General features: G+C 43.9%; 1 protein-coding gene across 4 annotated transcripts in view; it reads right to left on the bottom strand.

Annotated features, from left to right (window-relative positions):
* Positions 1-21290, bottom strand: part of LOC141164357 (RUN and FYVE domain-containing protein 1-like) — a 496863-nt gene that overhangs the window by 427528 nt on the left and 48045 nt on the right. For 3 of the 4 annotated variants that reach the window (XM_073649492.1, XM_073649493.1, XM_073649491.1), the window contains one exon: positions 431-548. In XM_073649492.1, the coding sequence (XP_073505593.1) occupies positions 431-548 (118 nt within the window). Of the gene's footprint in view, positions 1-430; positions 549-5895; positions 5936-21290 lie in introns of those variants that run through there. The other variant, XM_073649494.1, reaches the window with a different exon arrangement.

Raw genomic sequence — 21290 nt, 5'->3', positions numbered from 1 at the left:
CGCTTAGTCATGCCTCTCCCATGGCGTAGTGAGTCCACACCCACCAGCTTTACAAACACTTTGATCCTTTGGGACCTTTGTTTCAATGTTAGGACAGGGCACAAAATCACCCTACTTCAGTCGTACAGACAAATGACTGCTGCAGCTAGTCCCTAATCACTGTGGTCAAATGCTGTCAAAAACAAAAAGTAAGAAGATAGTCAGGGGACCAACAGAATTGTGCCAGTTGATGGCGAATAGGCAAAGTAGCTGTCACCCAAATGTTCAGATATTGGACAATTTTGCAAATGATTTCTGCAAAATTGGTTACAAATCAATAGAATTCTACTCATTTGTTTTGGGTTTTTGTAGCAAGTTTTGCTTTATTGCCATTTTACAGACTAAAAATGTTTTTTTTTTATCTTGTGTTTCACTACTGGGTTGTACTTACTTAATTTCAGGAAGATTCCTTATGTTTGTAAAGATGTCAGCAGACTCGGGGCAAAGTTTTTCTACCAGTTCCAAAGGGCCAAAGAAAGATTTATTGTGACCAATAAAGCTCTTTTTAACTGCAAAAAATTACAATTAAAATGGCATTAAAATTGTAAAGGCACATTTTTATAGTAAAACAGATATGCATTATAAACACAGTACACAAACACACATTATATTTTATATATATATATATATATATATATATATATATATATATATATCACAAACATCTCTCTAATGTCTACATGAACACATATTTATATAACCCCCTCATCTATCCCAGTTGTACAGCATTGAACCCATTCTGTATGAAGACAGTCGCATAAGATAGTTGCAATTTGATGCCACTAGCCATATTTAAAGGGGTTGTCCAGTACTTTAGATTACCCCCCCAATGTCTCCCCCCAGGGCCCCTAAGCCTTTTTGTAAATACCTTCCAGCGCTATCACTGGCCGCTCACAGGCAGCACGTGACCCCTGGCTGCAGCCGGCTCTGACATCCGCTGATGTTGCGACAAATGCTGGCAGCAGCCGGCGGTCTCTGTCTTCTGCGTTTCAGGTGGATGCCAGGCTGTGGGGGGGGTTATCCCCCCGCGTCACACTCTGCATCCACCGCGCGCTCTGCCTCTCCCCATTCATTGGGAAAGCGCGCTGTGGATGCTGGGTGTGACGTGGGGGGTAACCCCGCCCACAACCCAGCAGCCACCGCGGTGACTCTAGCGCTGAGTCACACGTCACTCGTCATGACGTCAGCGCGGGGTCACGTGATGCCTGTGAGCGGCCACCGATAGCGCCGCTCACAGGCATTATCAGCAACTTAAGGTTATTACAAAAAGTCTTTAGGGCCCCGGGGGGGATAATCTAAAGTACTGTACAACTTCTTTACGTGAGGCTTCACAGATGGTCTATGAACAGGATCATAACTCATGAATTTTCAAGTCTCCTACATTGCATTAAGAGCAGTAAAAAAATAAAATGTTGAAATACAGAGGAGTTTTACAGTGCAATGTAGACAATATAATTACATCTCCACCCATCTATACCCACAATTGCCAACTTTTCCAAAACTAATGCCGTGGACAGATTAGCCAAATATGTGTAGTCAGAACAATGCCCTTTTAGAGGCCATGTTCTTTTATGTCCTCATGGGCCTCCTTTACACCTCATTTCCCACCTCTATGAATGAGATTATACATTGGGGAACAAGAAGAAAAATCCCAAGCTTCAGGTGGCTTTCTCGCAGTCTCAGCGGTGTTGGAGAAATCGGACGACTCTTCCAAGAGAGTTATCTACACCATTCTCAGAGAAGGTAGCATAAAAAAAAACAACTTAAGACATGATGAAAGAAATATGTTGTACTTAAAGGGAATCTGGCAGCAGGTTTTTGCTACCTTATCTGAGAGCAGCTTGATGTTAGATGTAAGCTGAATCCAGCGATGCATCAGTTAGATTACTGGGTGCAGATTTAGTAATGTAGCAGAGCTAAGGAAGCTAACCACGCCCACACCAAGCTCAACATATACAATGTCCATAGGCAGTGATATGCTTATCACAAGAGGGAGGGGCGTTGCTGGACCAGGATAAGATAAAGAGCAATGATTAGCCCCTGGTTCTAACACAATCGTGGCAGACAAATTGTGTTGAACGAGTATGTTCTATTAACTCTTTCGCCGAGTATGAATCGCTCCCGTGTGCATGATTTGTGACTGTTTGACAGTTTTATTACATGTGAGGAATGTCTATTTCTTACACATTTCTCACATGTATTAAAGCTGTCAAACAGTTGCAAATCATGCACACGGGAGCGATTCAAACACATCACCGAGCAGCTGTAAATACTCGGAGCTCGGCCTGAGTGTACTCGGAACAGAACATACTCGCTCAACACTAGTTAAAACAAAACCAGAGCTTGATAAGAGCGGCATCGCTAAAATCTGAAGACCATGCTATAGGGATTAAAACACAGATTAAATAGCAAATAAACCGCAGATTCCCTTTAAGCCATAGTGATATTGCTAGAAAATTTTGATTACTGGTAAACATAGACTACTGGTACATCTATGTTTTACACTTATGAACATTTCTGAAATTTGGTGATGAAAAAGCAAGTTTGAAACTTTATTTAGTTTAAAGAGAATCAGTCACCCCCTGGGAGATATCAGACCTGTACTATGGGCATACAGGTTATAGAAAAGTAAATCTATACTTACCTGTATGGCCCATAGTAGAGGTTTGATTGCAGAGAAATGTGTTTTTATAAACCCCGCTTTGTATAGGCTTGGCGTACCCCGGACCCAAGAAATCCACACCTAACTGCTTATTATTCCCCTAAATCCCCGCCAATATGCTTATCATATTCCCCCCCTCCCCTGCACGTCACAGGACCCTGTGACATGCACTGTTGTCCCTCACTAGCCGGGCAAGCGCAAAGCGCCGCTCATAGAGCGCTCTTTGCTTAATCCCAGCCCTGTCTACCTGTGCACTGCGCCGCAGGTTTCTATTGTGCAGGCGCTGGGGAGTCACTTTCGCTTCCTGGCGCCTGCACAATAGAACCCTGCGGCGCAGAGCACAGAGACTGAGTCGGGGGAGGAAGCAAAGAGCGCTCTATGTGGGCGGCGCTTTGCCCATGCCCGGAAGTCAGGGAGCACAGGGTCCTGTGATGTGCAGGGGTGGGGTGGATGTTAATGAAGCATATAAGTGGGGATTTGGGGGAATAATAAACACATGGGCGGGGATTTCTTTGCGTCCCCGGGACACCAAGCCTGTACAAAACATTATTGATTAAAGAGCTTTTCTCTGCAATCAAACCTCTACTATGGGCCATACAGGTGTGTATAGATTTACTTTTCTATACCCTGTATGGCCATAGTAGAGGTCTGATATCACCCAGGGGGTGACAGATTCCCTTTAACAGTAAAAAATCCAGTCAAACCCCAAAAATAGCAACAAATACCACTTACTTTTAGGCTATGTGCGCACGGTGCATTTTTGAAGCAGAAATTTCCTTTGTGTTTCTGCATCTCCTTGGCAGGAAAAACGCATGCGATTTTGATGCGTTTTTGCATAGAAATGTATGTGGATGGGAGCGAATAAAGATAGTTGAAAAAAAAAAAGGGATTTTCTAAAGTAATTTCCTTGCCCAACCCCTCTTTTCCATTCTGCTTTTTGCAAGTCCCACAATGCCACATGAAGAGCAGCCCCTGCGTCTCCACAGGCCGTATATGCACCCGTTATTGATTAGTGTGCTAAATATCCTATGTCTGAACAGCACACAGGTAAGATAAATGTAGGTAGAATGTATATTTCATTTTTTTTTTCTGTGGGTACAGTTTTCCGAAAAAACTGTGGGTACACCCTATAGTGCAAGAGAGATCTGACTTCTATGTGCTATATCAAGATTTAAGGAGGTAAGTTATTATCATATGGGATAAAAAGTATATTGTCATCCGTGTGTTTTTTTTCCAGATATCCGAATAAATTTCTGCAATTTCTGACTACTTCATGAAACCTGAAGGTGCCGTGCACTGGCAAGCCTCCTATGTTGGCCTGACCAGCAGAGAAGATGTCATCCCCAATGAAAAAAAGATCATCAAAAAAACAGCTTATTTCTAATATTTTTTGAAAAAATGTTTCTTTTTCCAAAATAAATGTCATTTTTTTGATTTTCAATACAATCTCCATCAGTTATTGAGTTATCGCCTTCTACATACAGTGCTGGCCAAAAGTATTGGCACCCCTGCAATTCTGTCAGATAATACTCAGTTTCTTCCTGAAAATGATTGCAATCACAAATTCTTTGGTATTATTCTCTTCATTTAATTTGCTTGCAAGGAAAAAAAACACAAAAAAGAATTGTCCTAAAGCAAAATTGGATATAATTCCACACCAAACCTAAAAAAGGGGGTGGACAAAAGTATTGGCACCCTATGAAAAATCATGTGATGCTTCTCTAATTCGTGTAATTAACAGCACCTGTAACTTACCTGTGGCACCTAACAGGTGTTGGCAATAACTAAATCACACTTGCAGCCAGTTAACATGGATTAAAGTTGACTCAACCTCTGTCCTGTGTCCTTGTGTGTACCACATTGAGCATGGAGAAAAGAAAGAAGACCAAAGAACTGTCTGAGGACTTGATAAACCAAATTGTGAGGAAGCATGAGCAATCTCAAGGCTACAAGTCCATCTCCAAAGACCTGAATGTTCCTGTGTCTTCCGTGCACAGTGTCATCAAGAAGTTTAAAGCCCAAGGCACTGTGGCTAACCTCCCTAGATGTGGACGGAAAAGAAAAATTGACGAGAGATTTCAATGCAAGATTGTGCGGATGGTGGATAAAGAACCTCGACTAACATCCAAACAAGTTCAAGCTGCCCTGCAGTCCGAGGGTACAACAGTGTCAACCCGTACTATCCGTCGACGTCTGAATGAAAAGGGACTGTATGGTAGGATACCCAGGAAGACCCCACTTCTGACCCCGAGACATAAAAAAGCCAGGCTGGAGTTTGCCAAAACTTACCTGAGAAAGCCTAAAACGTTTTGGAAGAATGTTCTCTGGTCAGATGAGACAAAAGTAGAGCTTTTTGGGAAAAAGCATCAACATAGAGTGTACAGGAAAAAAAAAAAAGGCATTCAAAGAAAAGAACACGGTCCCTACAGTCAAACATGGCGGAGGTTCCCTGATGTTTTGGGGTTTCTTTGCTGCCTCTGGCACTGAACTGCTTGACCGTGTGCATGGCATTATGAATTCTGAAGACTACCAACAAATTTTGCAGCATAATGTAGGGCCCAGTGTGAGAAAGCCGAGTCTCCCTCAGAGGTCATGGGTCTTCCAGCAGGACAATGACGCAAAACACACTTCCAAAAGCACTATAAAATGGTTTTAGAGAAAGCACTGGAGACTTCTAAGGTGGCCAGCAATGAGTCCAGACCTAAATCCCATAGAACACCTGTGGAGAGATCTCAAAATGGCAGTTTGGAGAAGGCACCCTTCAAATATTAGGGACCTGGAGCAGTTTACCAAAGAAGAATGGTCTACAATTCCAGCAGAGCATTGTAAGAAACTCATTGATGGTTACAAGAAGCAGTCGTTCGCAGTTATTTTGGCTAAAGGTTGTGCAACCAAGTATTAGGCTGAGGGTGCCAATACTTTTGTCTGGCCCTTTTTTGGAGTTTTGTGTGAAATGATCAATGATTTGATTTTTGCTTAATTCTCTTTTGTGTTTTTTCCTTGCAAGCAAATTAAATGAAGATAATAATACCAAAGAATTTGTGATTGCAATCATTTTCAGGAAGAAAATGAGTATTATCTGACAGAATTGCAGGGGTGCCAATACTTTAGGCCAGCACTGTAGTTTTCTGGTCAATTGACAGCTCATAAGTGTATGTAACTCTATGACAGTCTTGAGGAGTGGGCCAAAATACCTGTCGAGAGGTGCAGAAGTCTCATTGACAGTTACAGGAATCGTTTGATTGCAGTGATTGCCTCAAAAAGTTGTTCAACAAAACATTAAGAGAGTACCATTATTTCTGTCCAGGCCCATTTCATGAGTTTCATTTTTTTTTTAATTCTGTGGAAGCAGGGTTGAAAAGCAATGTCTGTTTTTCATACTGTTCATTTTCATAGATTTTTAATTTATTATTACTTTTGCCAGATTCAAGTTATTTCTGTGACCATTGTGGGTTTTTCTTTCATTACCAACAATTTTGACCACGTGTGTTCAAGATGATAGCTGTAGTTGGGACAAAAATATCTATTGTACTGGAGAATACATGCCATGTATAGACCATTTTTATTTCTTTACGAAAAAAAAAAACACATTTTTAAATATAATTTTATTTTAGAACAAAACTGGAATATAAAATGACAAATATTGTCATTGTGAACTTGAAAAACAAAGTAATAAAAAAACATAATAAACTAATGACAAACGGTCATGAAACATGAAGCAAATTACTAAAAAACAATGTTTATCATTTGTAGTTTTGACAAAGTAAACTTTTCCAAACAGGAAAAAAAACTATTTTGCAACCTGTCAAAAGTTTTGGCCCATATGAAGTACAGCCAGCATCTGTAGGCACTTTCTGTTTATAGGATATAAAAATAAAACACCTTTTTATTATAATCATTTACACCATAATCCAGTTTGAGTGTTGCCGGTCTTGGTCTGACACCTCCTCCAGACCCGCAGCGGCCGTCCTTCTACTTGTGGGTGATGCTTCTTGTATGGCGCTCAAAGCTGGTGTTCTTTCGACCCTCCTCTACACAGAGAAGCATCATCCACATGAAGGAGGAAGGACATGACAAGCAGAGAGTAGGCGCCGAATCAAGAACTGTGACATCTGCCTGGAGCCTGGTGTAGGGGATTAAAATAAAAGGTGTTTTTTCATGCAGTCTTTACAGCTTTCCAAAATGGTGGATATAAGGAGCTACAGGTGCTGGCAGTAGTTTTTATGGTCCAAAACTGGTGACAGGTGGAATACCATTTTAATGAAATTGATTGTATTCTGGGTCATACCCATAACTGGGAAAAAGCTCCTCTGAATAGCTGACATCCAGGGGACGGCGTGTTGCCATAGAAGCCGGCCGCCTCCCCACCTTCCAGCAGATAGGCTGCTGCTTGGGGATGTCGCTGCGGTACTCCAGATGATGGTGGTGGTCCAGTTGATTGAACAGACCATTTATTATGGTCTGCCCAGAGGCCACAGGCAATGGGCTCTCCAGAGCCATGAGCATAGAGGTGCTCGCCGCCATGTAAATGGACTGCCTGTCTCGTGGAATTGCCCGAAGCCGACCTGCAACCGCTGCCACGAAATGATAGAATTAGTCCTCCCTGTGGGCCCTGTCAATAAAAACTCAGGGTGTGAGTCGGCAAGGCGTGAAAATCGCTCACACCCTCTTGGCATTTTTATTTCCCTTTACTTAGGGCCCTTTGTGACACGGGACGGGTAGTGCCAGTGCCCATCACTGTGGCGCCTGACGCAACGGCAGCAGCTGTACCAGCAACAGCAGCAGCTGGAGAAGCTGCAGCAGCAGATGGAGCAGCAGCGGCACTCCCGCACTGTGAGAAAAAGAAAAAAAACACATGCATCTTATGAAAAATATACATTTTTAAAAAAACAAAACCACAAAATTCAATGGCAATGACCCCCAGCAGATCCGCATAAGGCACTTTCCCTTTTCGGCCCGAGGCGCCGCTTTTCCCCGACTGCGCTCTCATATAGCTCTCTGTTACCAACCGCCATCTGTTTTTGACGTCCTTTTCTGCAATACAAAACCACTGTTTATTTACAGCATTTTGGACATACCAAAAAAAAAATGTAATTTAAAAAAAAAAAAAATTACCAATTTCATCCTGCACGGCTTTCGAAGCTTCCTCAAATTCAGGAAAAAGTGCTTTGAAGATAGAGTTTCAGCACGGATCCCGCCTCAGTTTGTCCTTATATCTAGGACTTGCAGGATCCCATATCTCTTCATATTGCTCCATCTAAAATGTATAACGTTACATCATTAAAACAGCGTGTGTATAATATTACTTATATACACACACATGCACACACTGTGACAGAATCACTTGTATGATTTATGAGGGGAGGTATTTGTCGCACAGGTTGCTAGCCTGTGTGAACTGAAACCAATGGACTTTTTGCCAGCATGTTATATGCTGGTGGGTTAACTCACTTAAAGGGCATGGTTTTAGGGGAATGATGGTATTCCCCATACCTCCACCTCGGGGTGTGGCTGAGCAACATTTTTTTTTTCTGTGTGTTGCGTTTGGAGAGGCAAGTTCTCCAGACTGGACAGCCATAGCTCAGGAGGGAGCTGAAAGCTGGACATAACTTGTGTGTGCGACCCACACACACATATACACCGCGTGCAGAATTATTAGGCAAATGCGTATTTTAAATCACTTTGATACTTTTTATACATGTTGTCCTGCTCCAAGCTGTATAGGCTTGAGAGCCAACTACCAATTAAGTAAATCTGGTGATGTGCATCTCGGTAATGAGGAGGGGTGTTGACTAATGACATCAACACCCTATATAAGGTGTGCTTAATTATTAGACAACTTCCTTTCCTTTGGCAAAATGGGTCAGAAGACAGATTTGACAGGCTCTGAAAAGTCCAAAATTGTGAGATGTCTTGCAGAGGGATGCAGCAGTCTTGAAATTTCCAAACTTTTGAAGCGTGATCACCGAACAATCAAGCGTTTCATAGCAAATAGCCAACAGGGTCGCAAGAAGCGTGTTTGCCAAAAAAGGCGCAAAATAACTGCCCATGAATTGAGGAAAATCAAGCGTGAAGCTGCCAAGATAACATTCGCCACCAGTTTTGCCATATTTCAGAGCAGCAACGTTACTAGAGTATCAAAAAGCACAAGGTGTGCAATACTCAGGGACATGGCCAAGGTAAGGAAGGCTGAAAAACGACCACCTTTGAACAAGAAACATAAGATAAAACATTAAGAATGGGCCAAGAAATATCTTAAGACTGATTTTTCAAAGGTTTTATGGACTGATGAAATGAGAGTGACTCTTGATGGGCCAGATGGATGGGCCAGAGGCTGGATCAGTAAAGGGAAAAGAGCTCCACTCCGACTCAGACGCCAGCAAGGTGGAGGTGGAGTACTGGTATGGGCTGACAACAAACCCACACAAAAATCATCAATGGAAATAAAATTTATTAACCAATGGAGGCCTGGATTTGGAGTCACCCCCAAAATTAAAGTGCAAAAACATACTACAGGCTGATCCAACTTTGATGTAATATCCTTAAAACAAGTCTAAATGAGGCTCAGTATTGTGTGTAGCCTCCACGTGCCTGTATGAACTCCCTACAACGCCTGGGCATGCTCCTGATGAGGTTGCGGATGGTCTCCTGTGGGATCTCTTCCCAGACCTGGGCTAAAGCATCCGCCAACTCCTGGACAGTCTGTGGTGCAACGTGACGTTGGTGGATGGAGTGAGACATGATGTCCCAGATGTGCTCAATCGGATTCAGGTCTGGGGAACGGGTGGGCCAGTCCATAGCTTCAATGCCTTCATCTTGCAGGAACTGCTAACACACTCCAGCCACATGAGGGCTGGCATTGTCCTACATTAGGAGGAACCCAGGGCCAACCGCACCAGAATATGGTCTCACAAGGGGTCTGAGGATCTCATCTCGGTACCTAATGGCAGTCAGGCTACCTCTGGCGAGCACATGGAGGGCTGTGCGGTCCTCCAAAGAAATGCCACCCCATACCATTACTGACCCACTGCCAAACCGGTCATGCTGAAGGATCTTGCAGGCAGCAGATCGCTCTCCACAACGTCTCCAGACTCTGCCACGTCTGTCACATGTGCTCAGTGTGAACCTGCTTTCATCTGTGAAGAGCACAGGGCACCAGTGGCAACTTTGCCAATACTGGTGTTCTGTGGCAAATGCCAAGTCCTGCACGGTGTTGGGCTGTGAGCACAACCCCCATCTGTGGACGTCGGGCTCTCATACCACCCTCATGGAGTCGGTTTCTAACCGTTTATGCAGACACATGCACATTTGTGGCCTGCTGGAGGTCATTTTGCAGGGCTCTGGCAGTGCTCCTCCTTGCACAAAGGTGGAGATAGCGGTCCTGCTGCTGGGCTGTTGCCCTCCTACGGCTCCCTCCACGTTTCCTGGTGTACTGGCCTATCTCCTGGTAGCGCCTCCAGCCTCTGGACACTATGCTAACAGACACAGTAAACCTTCTTGCCACAGCTCGCATTGATGTGCCATCCTGGGTGAGCTGTACTACCTGAGCAACTTCTGTGAGTCCGTCTCATGCTACCACGAGTGTGAAAGCACAACCAACATTCAAAAGTGACCAAAACATCAGCCAGAAAGCATTGGTACTGAGATGTGGTCTGTGGTCCCCATCTGCAGAACCACTCCTTTATTGAGGGAGTCTTGATAATTGCCAATAATTTCCATCTATTGTCTATTCCATTTGCACAACAGCATGTGAAATTGATTGTCAGTGTTGCTTCCTTAGTGGACAGTTTGATTTCACAGGCGTTTGATTTACTTGGAGTTATATTCTGTTGTGTAAGTGTTCCCTTTATTTTTTTGAGCAGCGTATGTGCGTGTGTATATATTACACACACGGTGGTCCAAAAGTAGGTGGACATGTTCTCATTATATCAGTAAATACAATTATGTCTGTTAATATGGCCGGATAATTTGAAAGAAGCTTCATCACTCCACATAATGTTATCTAAAACAACTGGATTTTCTTCAATTTCGTTAAGCATAATCTCATTAAATTGCAGCCGCCTGTCTGGATCATCCTCCAATAAACCATGAATTAGACGTGGACGATAAGCTTTCCACCCAATAGATTTCAGGATTCCCATGATAGAAGCTTGTGAAATTCCCAATTCCAAAGAGGCTCTTCTGGTGGACTTTTTTGGACTCTGAACAAATGTTTCAGCAACAAGTTGTTTATTATCTTCTGTACAGACTGTTTTGGGTCGACCAGTTTTTGGAGCATTAAGGATTGAGCCAGTGGCATTGAATTTGTTACGAATGCGGAAAATGGTTTGCTTCTTTGGGGCTTGAGTACCAAATGTTTCAATTCAATTTGCGCTAACAGTTTCAGCATTTTGAGATTTACAATACTCTGTTAAAATCCATTTTCTTTGATCTGTATTTAAATTATTTGCCATTATGTGATATCTGAAAAGAAAACAGATTTGGGGGAGATCTATCTGTGAAAACTAGATCTGTGAAACTGGCTCAGTTGCCCTTAGAAACCAATCAAATTCCACCTTTTTTTCCAAAGAGTTTGTGAGGAATGAAAAGTGGAATCTGATTGGTTGCTAAGGGCAACTGAGTCAGTTTCACTTTACACCATGTTTGATAAATCTCCCCCTTCATAACCTTATTACACTTTCTGTCCACCTACTTTTGGACCAACCTATGTGGCCTGGGCCGTGGCACCTCCAACAAATGACATCACCCAAGGAGACCTTGGGCTCCACCTCCCCCGCCCCTTTGGACCTTGGCTGCCCCACCCCCTTTTGGGCCTCCGCCCCCTGTTGGAGTGGGCTGCCTTTCAAAGGAACCCTCAATCCCCTGGTATCTCTAGACCAGTCCAATTACTTCATCGACATTCCGGGGATCACCCTGGGCAACCCATGTCTGTATGGGTCTCGGCAGGGAGCACACAAACCTGTCCATTACCACTCGCTCCACCATCTGCGCAGGCGTGGAGGACTCCGGCTGCAACCATTTTTGGACCAGGTGCAAAAGGTCAAACATTTGGGAGCAAGGTGGTCTGTCCCGGTGATAAGCCCAGCGGTCAACCCTGATAGTCATTGTCACCCCCAAGCGTGCGAGGATCTCAGACTTAACTTTGCAAGACGCCAAAGAGTATGGCAAGCTAAAGTCATAGTACGCCTTCTGGGGCTCTCCCGTCAAGTATGGCGCCAGTACCTTTGCCCACTGGTCTGGTGGAAGTTTCTCCCTCTCGACGACCATTTCAAACACCGTTAGGAAGGCCTCAACGTCAACCCCCGAGGTTATTTACTGCAAGGCCCGTCTTACCGCCTTCCGGACATGGGCGTCGTCAGCCAGACTTGGGGTTGGGGCGCTCGTCCTGCTCTATATGGCGGTTGCCAGAAGCTGCATCTGCGGCCGTTGTTCCTGCTGGTGCTGCTGGATCTCCTGTAACAGCCTGTTGGTCTCTTGCTGCTGCTGCTGTGACTGGACCAAGTGTTTCAGCAGGTCTTCCATTTTGTCTGGCGTTGCTTGCTGGCTTGCAACAGACTTGACCCAGGATATGCAGGCCTTCTTGTAGCAGTCACACAGGGAACGCTGCCCGCATGTCTAACACCAATTGTAGGGATGGTACTCACGCAGGTGCGTTGAGAGGCAAACAGGAGGCAGGTTCCTTTAAATGTCCACAACGTTTTATTCACTTCCTAAACCGGCAAAAGTAAAAACTGCAAATAAACAGCCTTTAGTGCAGGCAAAGCAAAGAAGAACAGAACTTTGAACAAAGTCTCTGGTACACCAAACCTGTGGTCACACTGGCTGGTGAGCGTACAGCACACAGCTCAGTCTGGATACTACACACAGGAGACCTTCTCCCTCCAAACACAGCCCATGTGTCAAGCAACAGCCTTCCTTATATAGGCTGGAAACCACACCCAGAGGTGAAGTATGTGGTTGCTGGACCCGCCCATCTTTCCTAGCAACCAGTAACCCGTCTCCCAGGTGCACCAATTAGACCTCTTAGTGCATGCGTGCACTAGAGAAAATACACACACACACACTCACACCCATTAAGAGCTCTTTCACAGGTCAGTATCTCCGGTACGAGTGGTGATAGTTTCCACATGTACCAGAGACACTGGGTTTATGTAAAACTCAGTGTCTTTTGAAGGCCCGTGTGTTCCACGCGAAGCCAAGTCCGTTTTTTAGAAAACACACAGTCCGCAAAATGTACCAAGGGGTTGACATCCGTGTGACACGTACTGGCATCTGGGAAAGGCGCTGTTCACAGGCGCCGATGCGGACCACTGCCCTCATCATGTTTCCCTGCACCAGTGTTCAACACAGGCGCCTGTTAACAGAGCTACCTATAGCGCTGATTTCCAGGCGCTTGGTCTGTGTGCTCCTGTTGCGGCACACGGCTGCCACACATGTCACACACTCGGACACGGATATCTCGGAGATATGCGGACATGTGAAACCGGCCAGTCTATGTAGGAGCTCTCACGGAATTAACCTACATACGTTGTACAGTACACGAACCTGCATGCGCCACTATACCTGTTCATTTAAATATATATAAAAAAAATTTTTGGTGGGCTTCCGCGTAATTTTAATGCCCAGCAGAGGGAAAGCAGACGATTGAGGGCTGAGGTTAAATTCTGGGAAGTAGCCAATAGTCGTGGCCCCTTCCCTGGCTATTAATACCAGCCCGCAGCTGTTTGCTTAGCATTGTCTGGCTGTTTTACAGTGGGACCCCAGAAAAAAAATTACGGGCTCCCCCTATAAATTGTAACCAACGGCTAGGCAGACAGCTGCGAGCTGATATTAAAAGAATAGAAAGGAGCCATGGATGTTGGCCCCCTCTCAGGCTATAATATCAGCTCTCAGCTGCCCCAGATTTGGTGCATCAATTTTATGTGCCAAATCTGGCGCTTAGCCTCGCTCTTCCCACTGGCCTGTAGCAGTGGCAGTGGGGTAATGGGTGTGGGGTTCATGTCAGCCGCAGCTAGCATGAAGCCCAGGTTAGTAATGAACGACATCTATAAGATGCCCCCATTACTAACCTAAAGAAAGAGTTTAAAAAATAAACACCCAGAAAAAAATAATTTCTTGAAATAAATGACACTTTTTTCTTTTTTTTTTTATTTATTTTTCTAAAAAAAATAAATAAATATTTAACTATCTGCTAATCCCTGATTCCCTTGTCTCAAAAAAATAAAAAAAAAGCACAAAAGTACTGGAGATGTGACAGCTGTCATGGCTGCTGTAAGCTCACACTGCCGGGAACGCAATCGCTCCCGGCAGTGTGAAGCATTGACTGAGGTCACCGGAGTGCAGTCAGCTTATCCGCTCCGGTGACCTCCTTTACGTCCCTGTCAGTGTTTCGCCGGCGGTCATTTAGAGCAGTTACATCTTATGTGGCTGCACTAAACTTTAGATTTTTGCGGGACCCTCGATTTTTAATTGGACTACGTCAGAAAGGAGAGGATAAAGGTTGTTGGTTTTTTATTTTTAATTTATTACAGGAGATCAATGGCTTCAGGGATTTAGGTGTAAAAGGTGAGTATAGGTGTTTTTTTATTTTTAATAATGTTGGGGACAGGCAAGTATGAACTACGTTTAATTAATTTTATTATCTTTATTGGGCACTATATTTTTTTTCCGTATGGCCACAGACAGCAGGAGCACACTGATGGCAACTACTGCTCCCACAGGACACACCGCAGACACCCCACACAGACGGACGGACACGGACACACACACGTACGTACACTTACCAGTAGGATCAGCCGGGAAACATCAATCTTCATTCGGCTGTACAAGGCTGGAAGAGCGGCCATAATTCAGGAAGTCGGGAATCTTCTATGGGATTCTCTACTTCCTGGATTATGGGATGCTCATGGGATGGCATTCTCGCCCATTTCCTATTTGCTGCATTTTTGTGTAACAGGAACGCAGCAAATGCGCAGCAAATCCGTAAGTATTTTTAATACTTGCGGATTTGATACGTTTCAATGGACCTCAATGGGCGCGAATTCGCTGCAGGATCGCGCTAGAAGTGGTCATGCTGCGTTTTTTATGTTCCATCTGTTTTATTAAACATTTTACAAACAAGTAATATAATATATGAAAAGTGATAATATATAGAATCATAGAAAATATCTAGTATTCAAAATGAGAATACCACTTTTAACAGCAAGTCAAACACAGCATGGTAGACAATAACAGTAAACATATGGCTAACGCCAACAAGATGTTCAAGAAAGAAAGTGCCCTCTATATTATCTAGAGGAAAGATATAGGATAAGAAGAAGAGGAAAAGAAAGACAAGGGTAAAAAAATAAAAGAAAAAGTGGGAACAAGATGGGGTTATGGATGAAAGGGGAGGGGTCCTTAAAAGTATATATTAATGCGCAAATTCTTATGTAACTGTAAATGTCAGCAGAACAAATTATGGAAATCAGGTGAGTCCTGAAATAAAATCCAGCCACTCCAAATCCTTCTAAATTTATCGTTTGTTCCATTGCAGTCTGCAGACAGCTCCTCCATTCTACACAGATTGACCATTTCCTTATACCAGTCTAATATGTCAGGGCATGCTGCGTTTTTTAACGCAATGTGAATCCGGAGCGGAAATTTCTGCATCATGTGCACAGCACATCCGGACTAGCATTGCCATGCATGGCAGACCTATTAACAAGCGTTTTCTCAGCATTTCCGCGGCGGGAAAACCGCTGCGAAAACGCATCAAACGCTACGTGTGCACATAGCTTAAGTCTGCTTTGCTGGAAGGGGAGTTATTCCATCTAGAATCTGAATTTGAAGTATCCAAGCTAAAATCAGCAGATTCGAATGCCTGTTAAGCATCCAAGAAAGCCAGGATTGCTAACCTCAAAGAAGACATCAGTAAAATACAAACATCAGTTACAAGGTTTTCCAAAACTGCTGGGGAAAAAAAAATAAATAAATAATAATAATAATAACATGTATACATGGAAAAAAGATCTATTAATCTTCCGACTAAAACCAATTCTATTCTTGCTGTAATTTTCAATAGTGCAAAGAATCAATGGACAAACAAGTATCCTTTTCTTCTTCAGAGTACGAATTTTCTGATTTTAGCTCGGATACCTCAGGTTCAGAGAAGAGCGGCCAGGATGGTGAGTGGACTGCAAAGTATGTCCTATGAGAAACGGTTTAAGGATCTGGGAATGTTTAGCTTGCAAAAGAGAAGGTCAAAAGGAGATTTAATAGCGGTCTACAAATATCTGAAGGGATGTTACAGTGTAGAGGGATCATCCTTATTCTCATTTGCACATGCAAAGACGAGAAGCAAAGGAATGAAACTGAAAGGGAGTAGATACAGACTAGATATTAGAAAAAAACATTTTGAGAGGGTGATCAATGAGTGGAACAGGCTGCCAAGAGTTCTCCTTCAATGAAAGTCTTCTAATAGAGGCTGGACAGACATCTGTCTGAGATGGTTTAGTGAATCCTGCATTGAGCAGGGAGTTGGACACAATGACACTGGGGAGGTCCCTTTCAACTCTAACATTCTATGAAAAGAAAATAAAGCTGGTAGAATGGTCCAGCCAATCAACTGACCTGAATCAAATACAAAAGTTATAGAAGGAACTAAAGATGAGAATTCACAGAAGGATCCCACAGAACCTTCAGGATTTGTAGAGTGTTTGTGTTGAAGAATGGACCAAAAATCACATCTGAGCAATGCATGCGACTAGTTTCTCCATACAGGAGGTGTCTTGAAGCTGTCATCACCAAAAAAGGCTCCTGTACGAAATATTAAAGAAAAGCTGTCAGCTGATACATGCTGCCCAAACTGTGGGTAGCATGTATCAGCTACTGGTTATACAATCACAGTCATGTATGTTTGTCTCTGAAATGCAGCGGCGTTTCAGAGAAGAACATATTTTTAATAGCCGCAGGGTACCGAGCTCCACTATGGACTAGTCGTACAGGTGAGTCCCTGGCAGCTTCTCCCAGTCTGTACATGTATAGGCTTATCAGTCACTGTCAGTGGGCGGAGAGAAGCCATCGGAGACCCATCTGTACACTGTACAACTAGTCATCCATGAACCATCTGTCCCCGGCAGCTGTTAAGTTTTTTTTTTATTTTTCGGAAACGCTTCAGAGACAAATCACACATGGCTTAAACATGCTGCCAAATCCCCTTTCAATAAATTTTTAGTCAGTGTGTTCAACACTTTTCTCATTATTACCATACATTTAAGTTATGGACATTTATAGTTTGATTTCTTTGCCTGGTGTGGATTGGAAGGATTGTTACAGACATCTGATTAGAATTTCATACCAATAACACCTTTAGAAATATATTTACTTATTATTGAATAAGTCATTTTTTTTTTTCACCCGCTGTATGTGCAGAACCTCCTTTACTAATCTGTGTAGTCAGCATCTGCATATACCATACTTTTAATTATAACTGAGGGGTTAATCCATGTGCTGCACAAATAAAAATGCTTCTTTAACCAAGCAGAAGCTGCACATGAAATTCCTCCACAGTCACGGACCTCAGCCAGCAGCATCCTATGATAAAACTCCCTCTCCAAGCAGCTGGACAATCACTTCTAACACTGCTTCAAAACCCTAAATTACCATTATTATGTTAGCATCACCACTAAATTGACCCTACAGCTCAAAAGTATGTAAAAGCCGATACAATATACAGGACAGCCCAGGCTGTGGCCTCCACATCATATAGGCCTGGATTTGGAGTCACCCCCAAAATTAAAGTGGAAAAACACACTACAGGCTGACCCAACTTTGATGTAATGTCCTTAAAACAAGTCAAAATGAGGCTCAGTATTGTGTGTGGCCTCCACGTGCCTGTATGACCTCCCTACAATGCCTGGGCATGCTCCTGATGAGGCCGAGTATGGTGTGTGGCCTCCACGTGCCTGTATGACCTCCCTACAACGCCTGGGGGATGGTCTCCTGTGGGATCTCCTCCCAAACCTGGACTAAAGCATCTGCCAACTCTTGGATAGTTTGTGGTGCCCAGATGTGCTCAATCGGATTCAGGTCTGGGGAACGTGCGGGCCAGTCCATAGCTTCAATGCCTTCATCTTGCAGGAACGGCTGGCACACCCCAGCCACATGAGGTCTGGCATTGTCCTGCATTAGGAGGAACCCAGGGCCAACCGCACCAGCATATGGTCTCACAAGGGGTCTGAGGATCTCATCTCGGTACGTAATGGCAGTCAGGCTACCTCTAGCAAGCACATGGAGGGCTGTGCGGCCTTCCAAAGAAATGCCACCCCACACCATTACTGACCCACTGCCAAACCGATCATGCTGAAGGATGTTGCAGACAGCAGATCGCTCTCCACGGCGTCTCCAGACTCTGTCACGTCTGTCACATGTGCTCAGTGTGAACCTGCTTTCATCTGTGAAGAGCACAGGGCACCAGTGGCGACATTGCCAATCCTGGTGTTTTGTGGCAAATGCCAAGCGTCCTGCACGGTGCTGGGCTGTGAGCACAACCCCCATCTGTGGACGTCGGACCCTCACACCACCCTCATGGAGTCGGTTTCTAACCGTTTGTGCAGACACATGCACATTTGTGGCCTGCTGGAGGTCATTTTGCAGGGCTCTGGCAGTGCTCCTCATGTTCCTCCTTGCACAAAGGCGGAGGTAGCGGTCCTGCTGCTGGGTTGTGGCCCTCCTATAGCCCCCTCCACGTCTCCTGGTGTACTGGCCTGTCTCCTGATAGCGCCTCCAGCCTCTGGACACTACGCTGACAGACACAGCAAACCTTCTTGCCACAGCTCGCATTGATGTGCCATCCTGGACGATCTGCACTACCTGAGCAATTTCTGTGGGTTGTAGAGTCCGTCTCATGCTACCACGACTGTGAAAGCACAACCAACATTCAAAAGTGACTAAAACATCAGCCAGAAAACATTGGTATTGAGAGGTGGTCTGCATAACCACTCCTTTATTGAGGGTGTCTTGATAATTGCCAATAATTTCCATCTATTGTCTATTCCATTTGCAGAACAGCATGTGAAATTGATTGTCAATCAGTGTTGCTTCCTAAGTGGACAGCTTGATTTCACAGAAGTTTGATTTAATTGGAGTTATATTCTGTTGTTTAAGTGTTCCCTTTATTTTGTTGAGCAGTGTATAAATTAAAACCTGTACTCTTTCCCCCAATTCATTACCAGTCACTCCAGTATCCTCAACGCCCTCCACTCTCCTGATTCATTATACTTACATGCCCCCTCCACCCCAAATCACTGTCATATCCTCTCTCTCTAACCCACCCCCAATTCATCATTTGCTGTCCCTCACCCTCAAGACATTATTTGCGCTCCCCCACCCACACTCCCAATTCATCACGTGCTCTCCCCACCCTCCAACTCCCAGTTCAGCATGTGCTATCCCCCCCAAGACCATTTACTTCTATTAAAAATAGAATTACACTTACCGGTAATTCAGTTTCTAAGACCCTCCACGACAACACCCCAGGAGGTTGTCTCTCCATTCTAATTAGAGACAGGAAACACAGGAGGTTAAATAGCAAATCCCCACCTCCATCCTCAGTGTTTTTCTAAAGGGCCACACAGTATGAATGCTTCAATTATTTTATTTACACTAAGGAATTCCAAAAAGAACAAAAATAAGGGCGGGAACTACCCATGCTGTTGGGGAGGAAACCGAATAGCCAGTAAGTCTATTTTCTCCAATCCCCTCAACGACAGCACCCTAGGAGTAGTACCAAAGAATCACGTTTAGTTAGGGACAATAGCTTGAAGGACTTTCCTTCCAAAGGTTAGATCTGTATTTGACATTAAAGCTAGCCTATAATGTCTTGCAAAGCTATGGACCAATGACCAAGTAGCCACTCTGCAAAACTGCTCGACAGATGCACTAGCTCTCAGCCCAGGAGACAGACATCACTCTGGTGGAATGAGCCTTTAATGATACAGGAGGGGATTACACTTGGGTCTTGTATGCTTCACAGATCGTTTTCTTGATCCAATTTGCTAGCGCACCCTTGGAGATCTTCTCCTTGTTGGGACCATCATATTGCACAAAGAGATTTTGATCTTTCCTCCAGGTTTTGGTTTGACGCAAGTAAGATAGAATGATCCTCCTGAGATCCAGAGTAGGCAATAACTCTTCTCCGCTGTATGATGGATTTTGACAGTAGGAAGGGAGGATTATGGGTTGAGACATATGAAAGTCTGTTGTAACTTTTGGTAGGATAGAGTTCCAACTGGAACCTTCATTTCTATCTTTAAAATCTTCAGATAGGGTTCTCTGATAGAAAGTGCCTGGATCTCACTTACTTTTCTAGCCGTTGTATGGCTACCAGGAATGCCGCTTTCCATGACAGCTTATCTATTTGTACTTCAGTGATTGGCTCGAAGGGCTGAATAGTAAGACCCTTAAGCACAACATTCAGATCCCAAGCTGGGATTGTTTCTGCTCTTGTAGGTAGGATTTATTCTAGAGGCAGCTGTCATGAATCTCTTTATCCATATGTGATTTGCCAGATTCTTGTCAAAGTAGGAGCTCAGAGCTGATATCTAGACCTTGAGGATACTTGATCGTAATCCCTTTCACAGACCTTCTTGTAGAAAATCCAGTATTCTGGCTATATCCGGATGAAAAGAGTCTAGTGGATGGGACTAGTGATGAGCAAGCGTGCTCGTTTAACCCGGGTACTTGCCAAGTAGTTTCGGCGTGCTCGGCATTTCAGTAACAGCCGCTGCGACTGCATATGTCACATCTGTTAGCTGTGACACATGCATGGATAGCCTAACGAATGTGACACATGCAGTCACAGCAGCTGTTACTGAAATGCCAAGCGCGCCAAAACTACTCGGCGAATACCAGAGCGTCCTCGTTTAAAGGGTTAAAAAGAGCACGCTCGCTCATCACTAGATGGGACTCATACCATAACCTGAAGGTCTTCCAGATTTTAGCATACAGTACAGACCAAAAGTTTGGACACACCTTCTCATTTAAAGATTTTTTCAGTATTTTCATAGCTATGAAAATTGTACATTCACACTGAAGGCATCAAAACTATGAATTAACACATGTGGAATTATCTACTTAACAAAAAAGTGTGAAACAACTGAAAATATGTCTTATATTCTAGGTTCTTCAAAGTAGCCACCTTTAGCTTTGATGACTGCTTTGCACACTCTTGGCATTCTCTTGATGAGCTTCTAGAGGTAGTCACCGAAAATGGTCTTCACTTCACAGGTGTGCCCTGTCAGGTTTAATAAGTGGGATTTCTTGCCTTATAAATGGGGTTGGGACCATTAGTTGTGTTGTGCAGAAGTCTGGTGGATACACAGCTGATAGTCCTACTGAATAGACTGTTAGAATTTGTATTATGGCAAGAAAAAAGCAGCTAAGTAAAGAAAAACGAGTGGCCATCATTACTTTAAGAAATGAAAGTCAGTCAGTGCGAAAAATTGGGAAAACTTTGAAAGTGTCCCCAAGTGCAGTTGCAAAAACCATCAAGCGCTAGAAAGAAACTGGCTCACATGAGGACCGCCCCAGGAAAGGAAGACCAAGAGTC

Source organism: Phyllobates terribilis, unplaced genomic scaffold (assembly GCF_046119375.1).
Source record: "Phyllobates terribilis strain yellow unplaced genomic scaffold, ASM4611937v1 Scaffold_10__3_contigs__length_209671492, whole genome shotgun sequence".
Lineage (NCBI taxonomy): Eukaryota > Metazoa > Chordata > Amphibia > Anura > Dendrobatidae > Phyllobates > Phyllobates terribilis.
The sequence above is the reverse complement of the archived record's forward strand: the minus strand, read 5'-3'. Positions and strand labels throughout refer to the sequence as shown.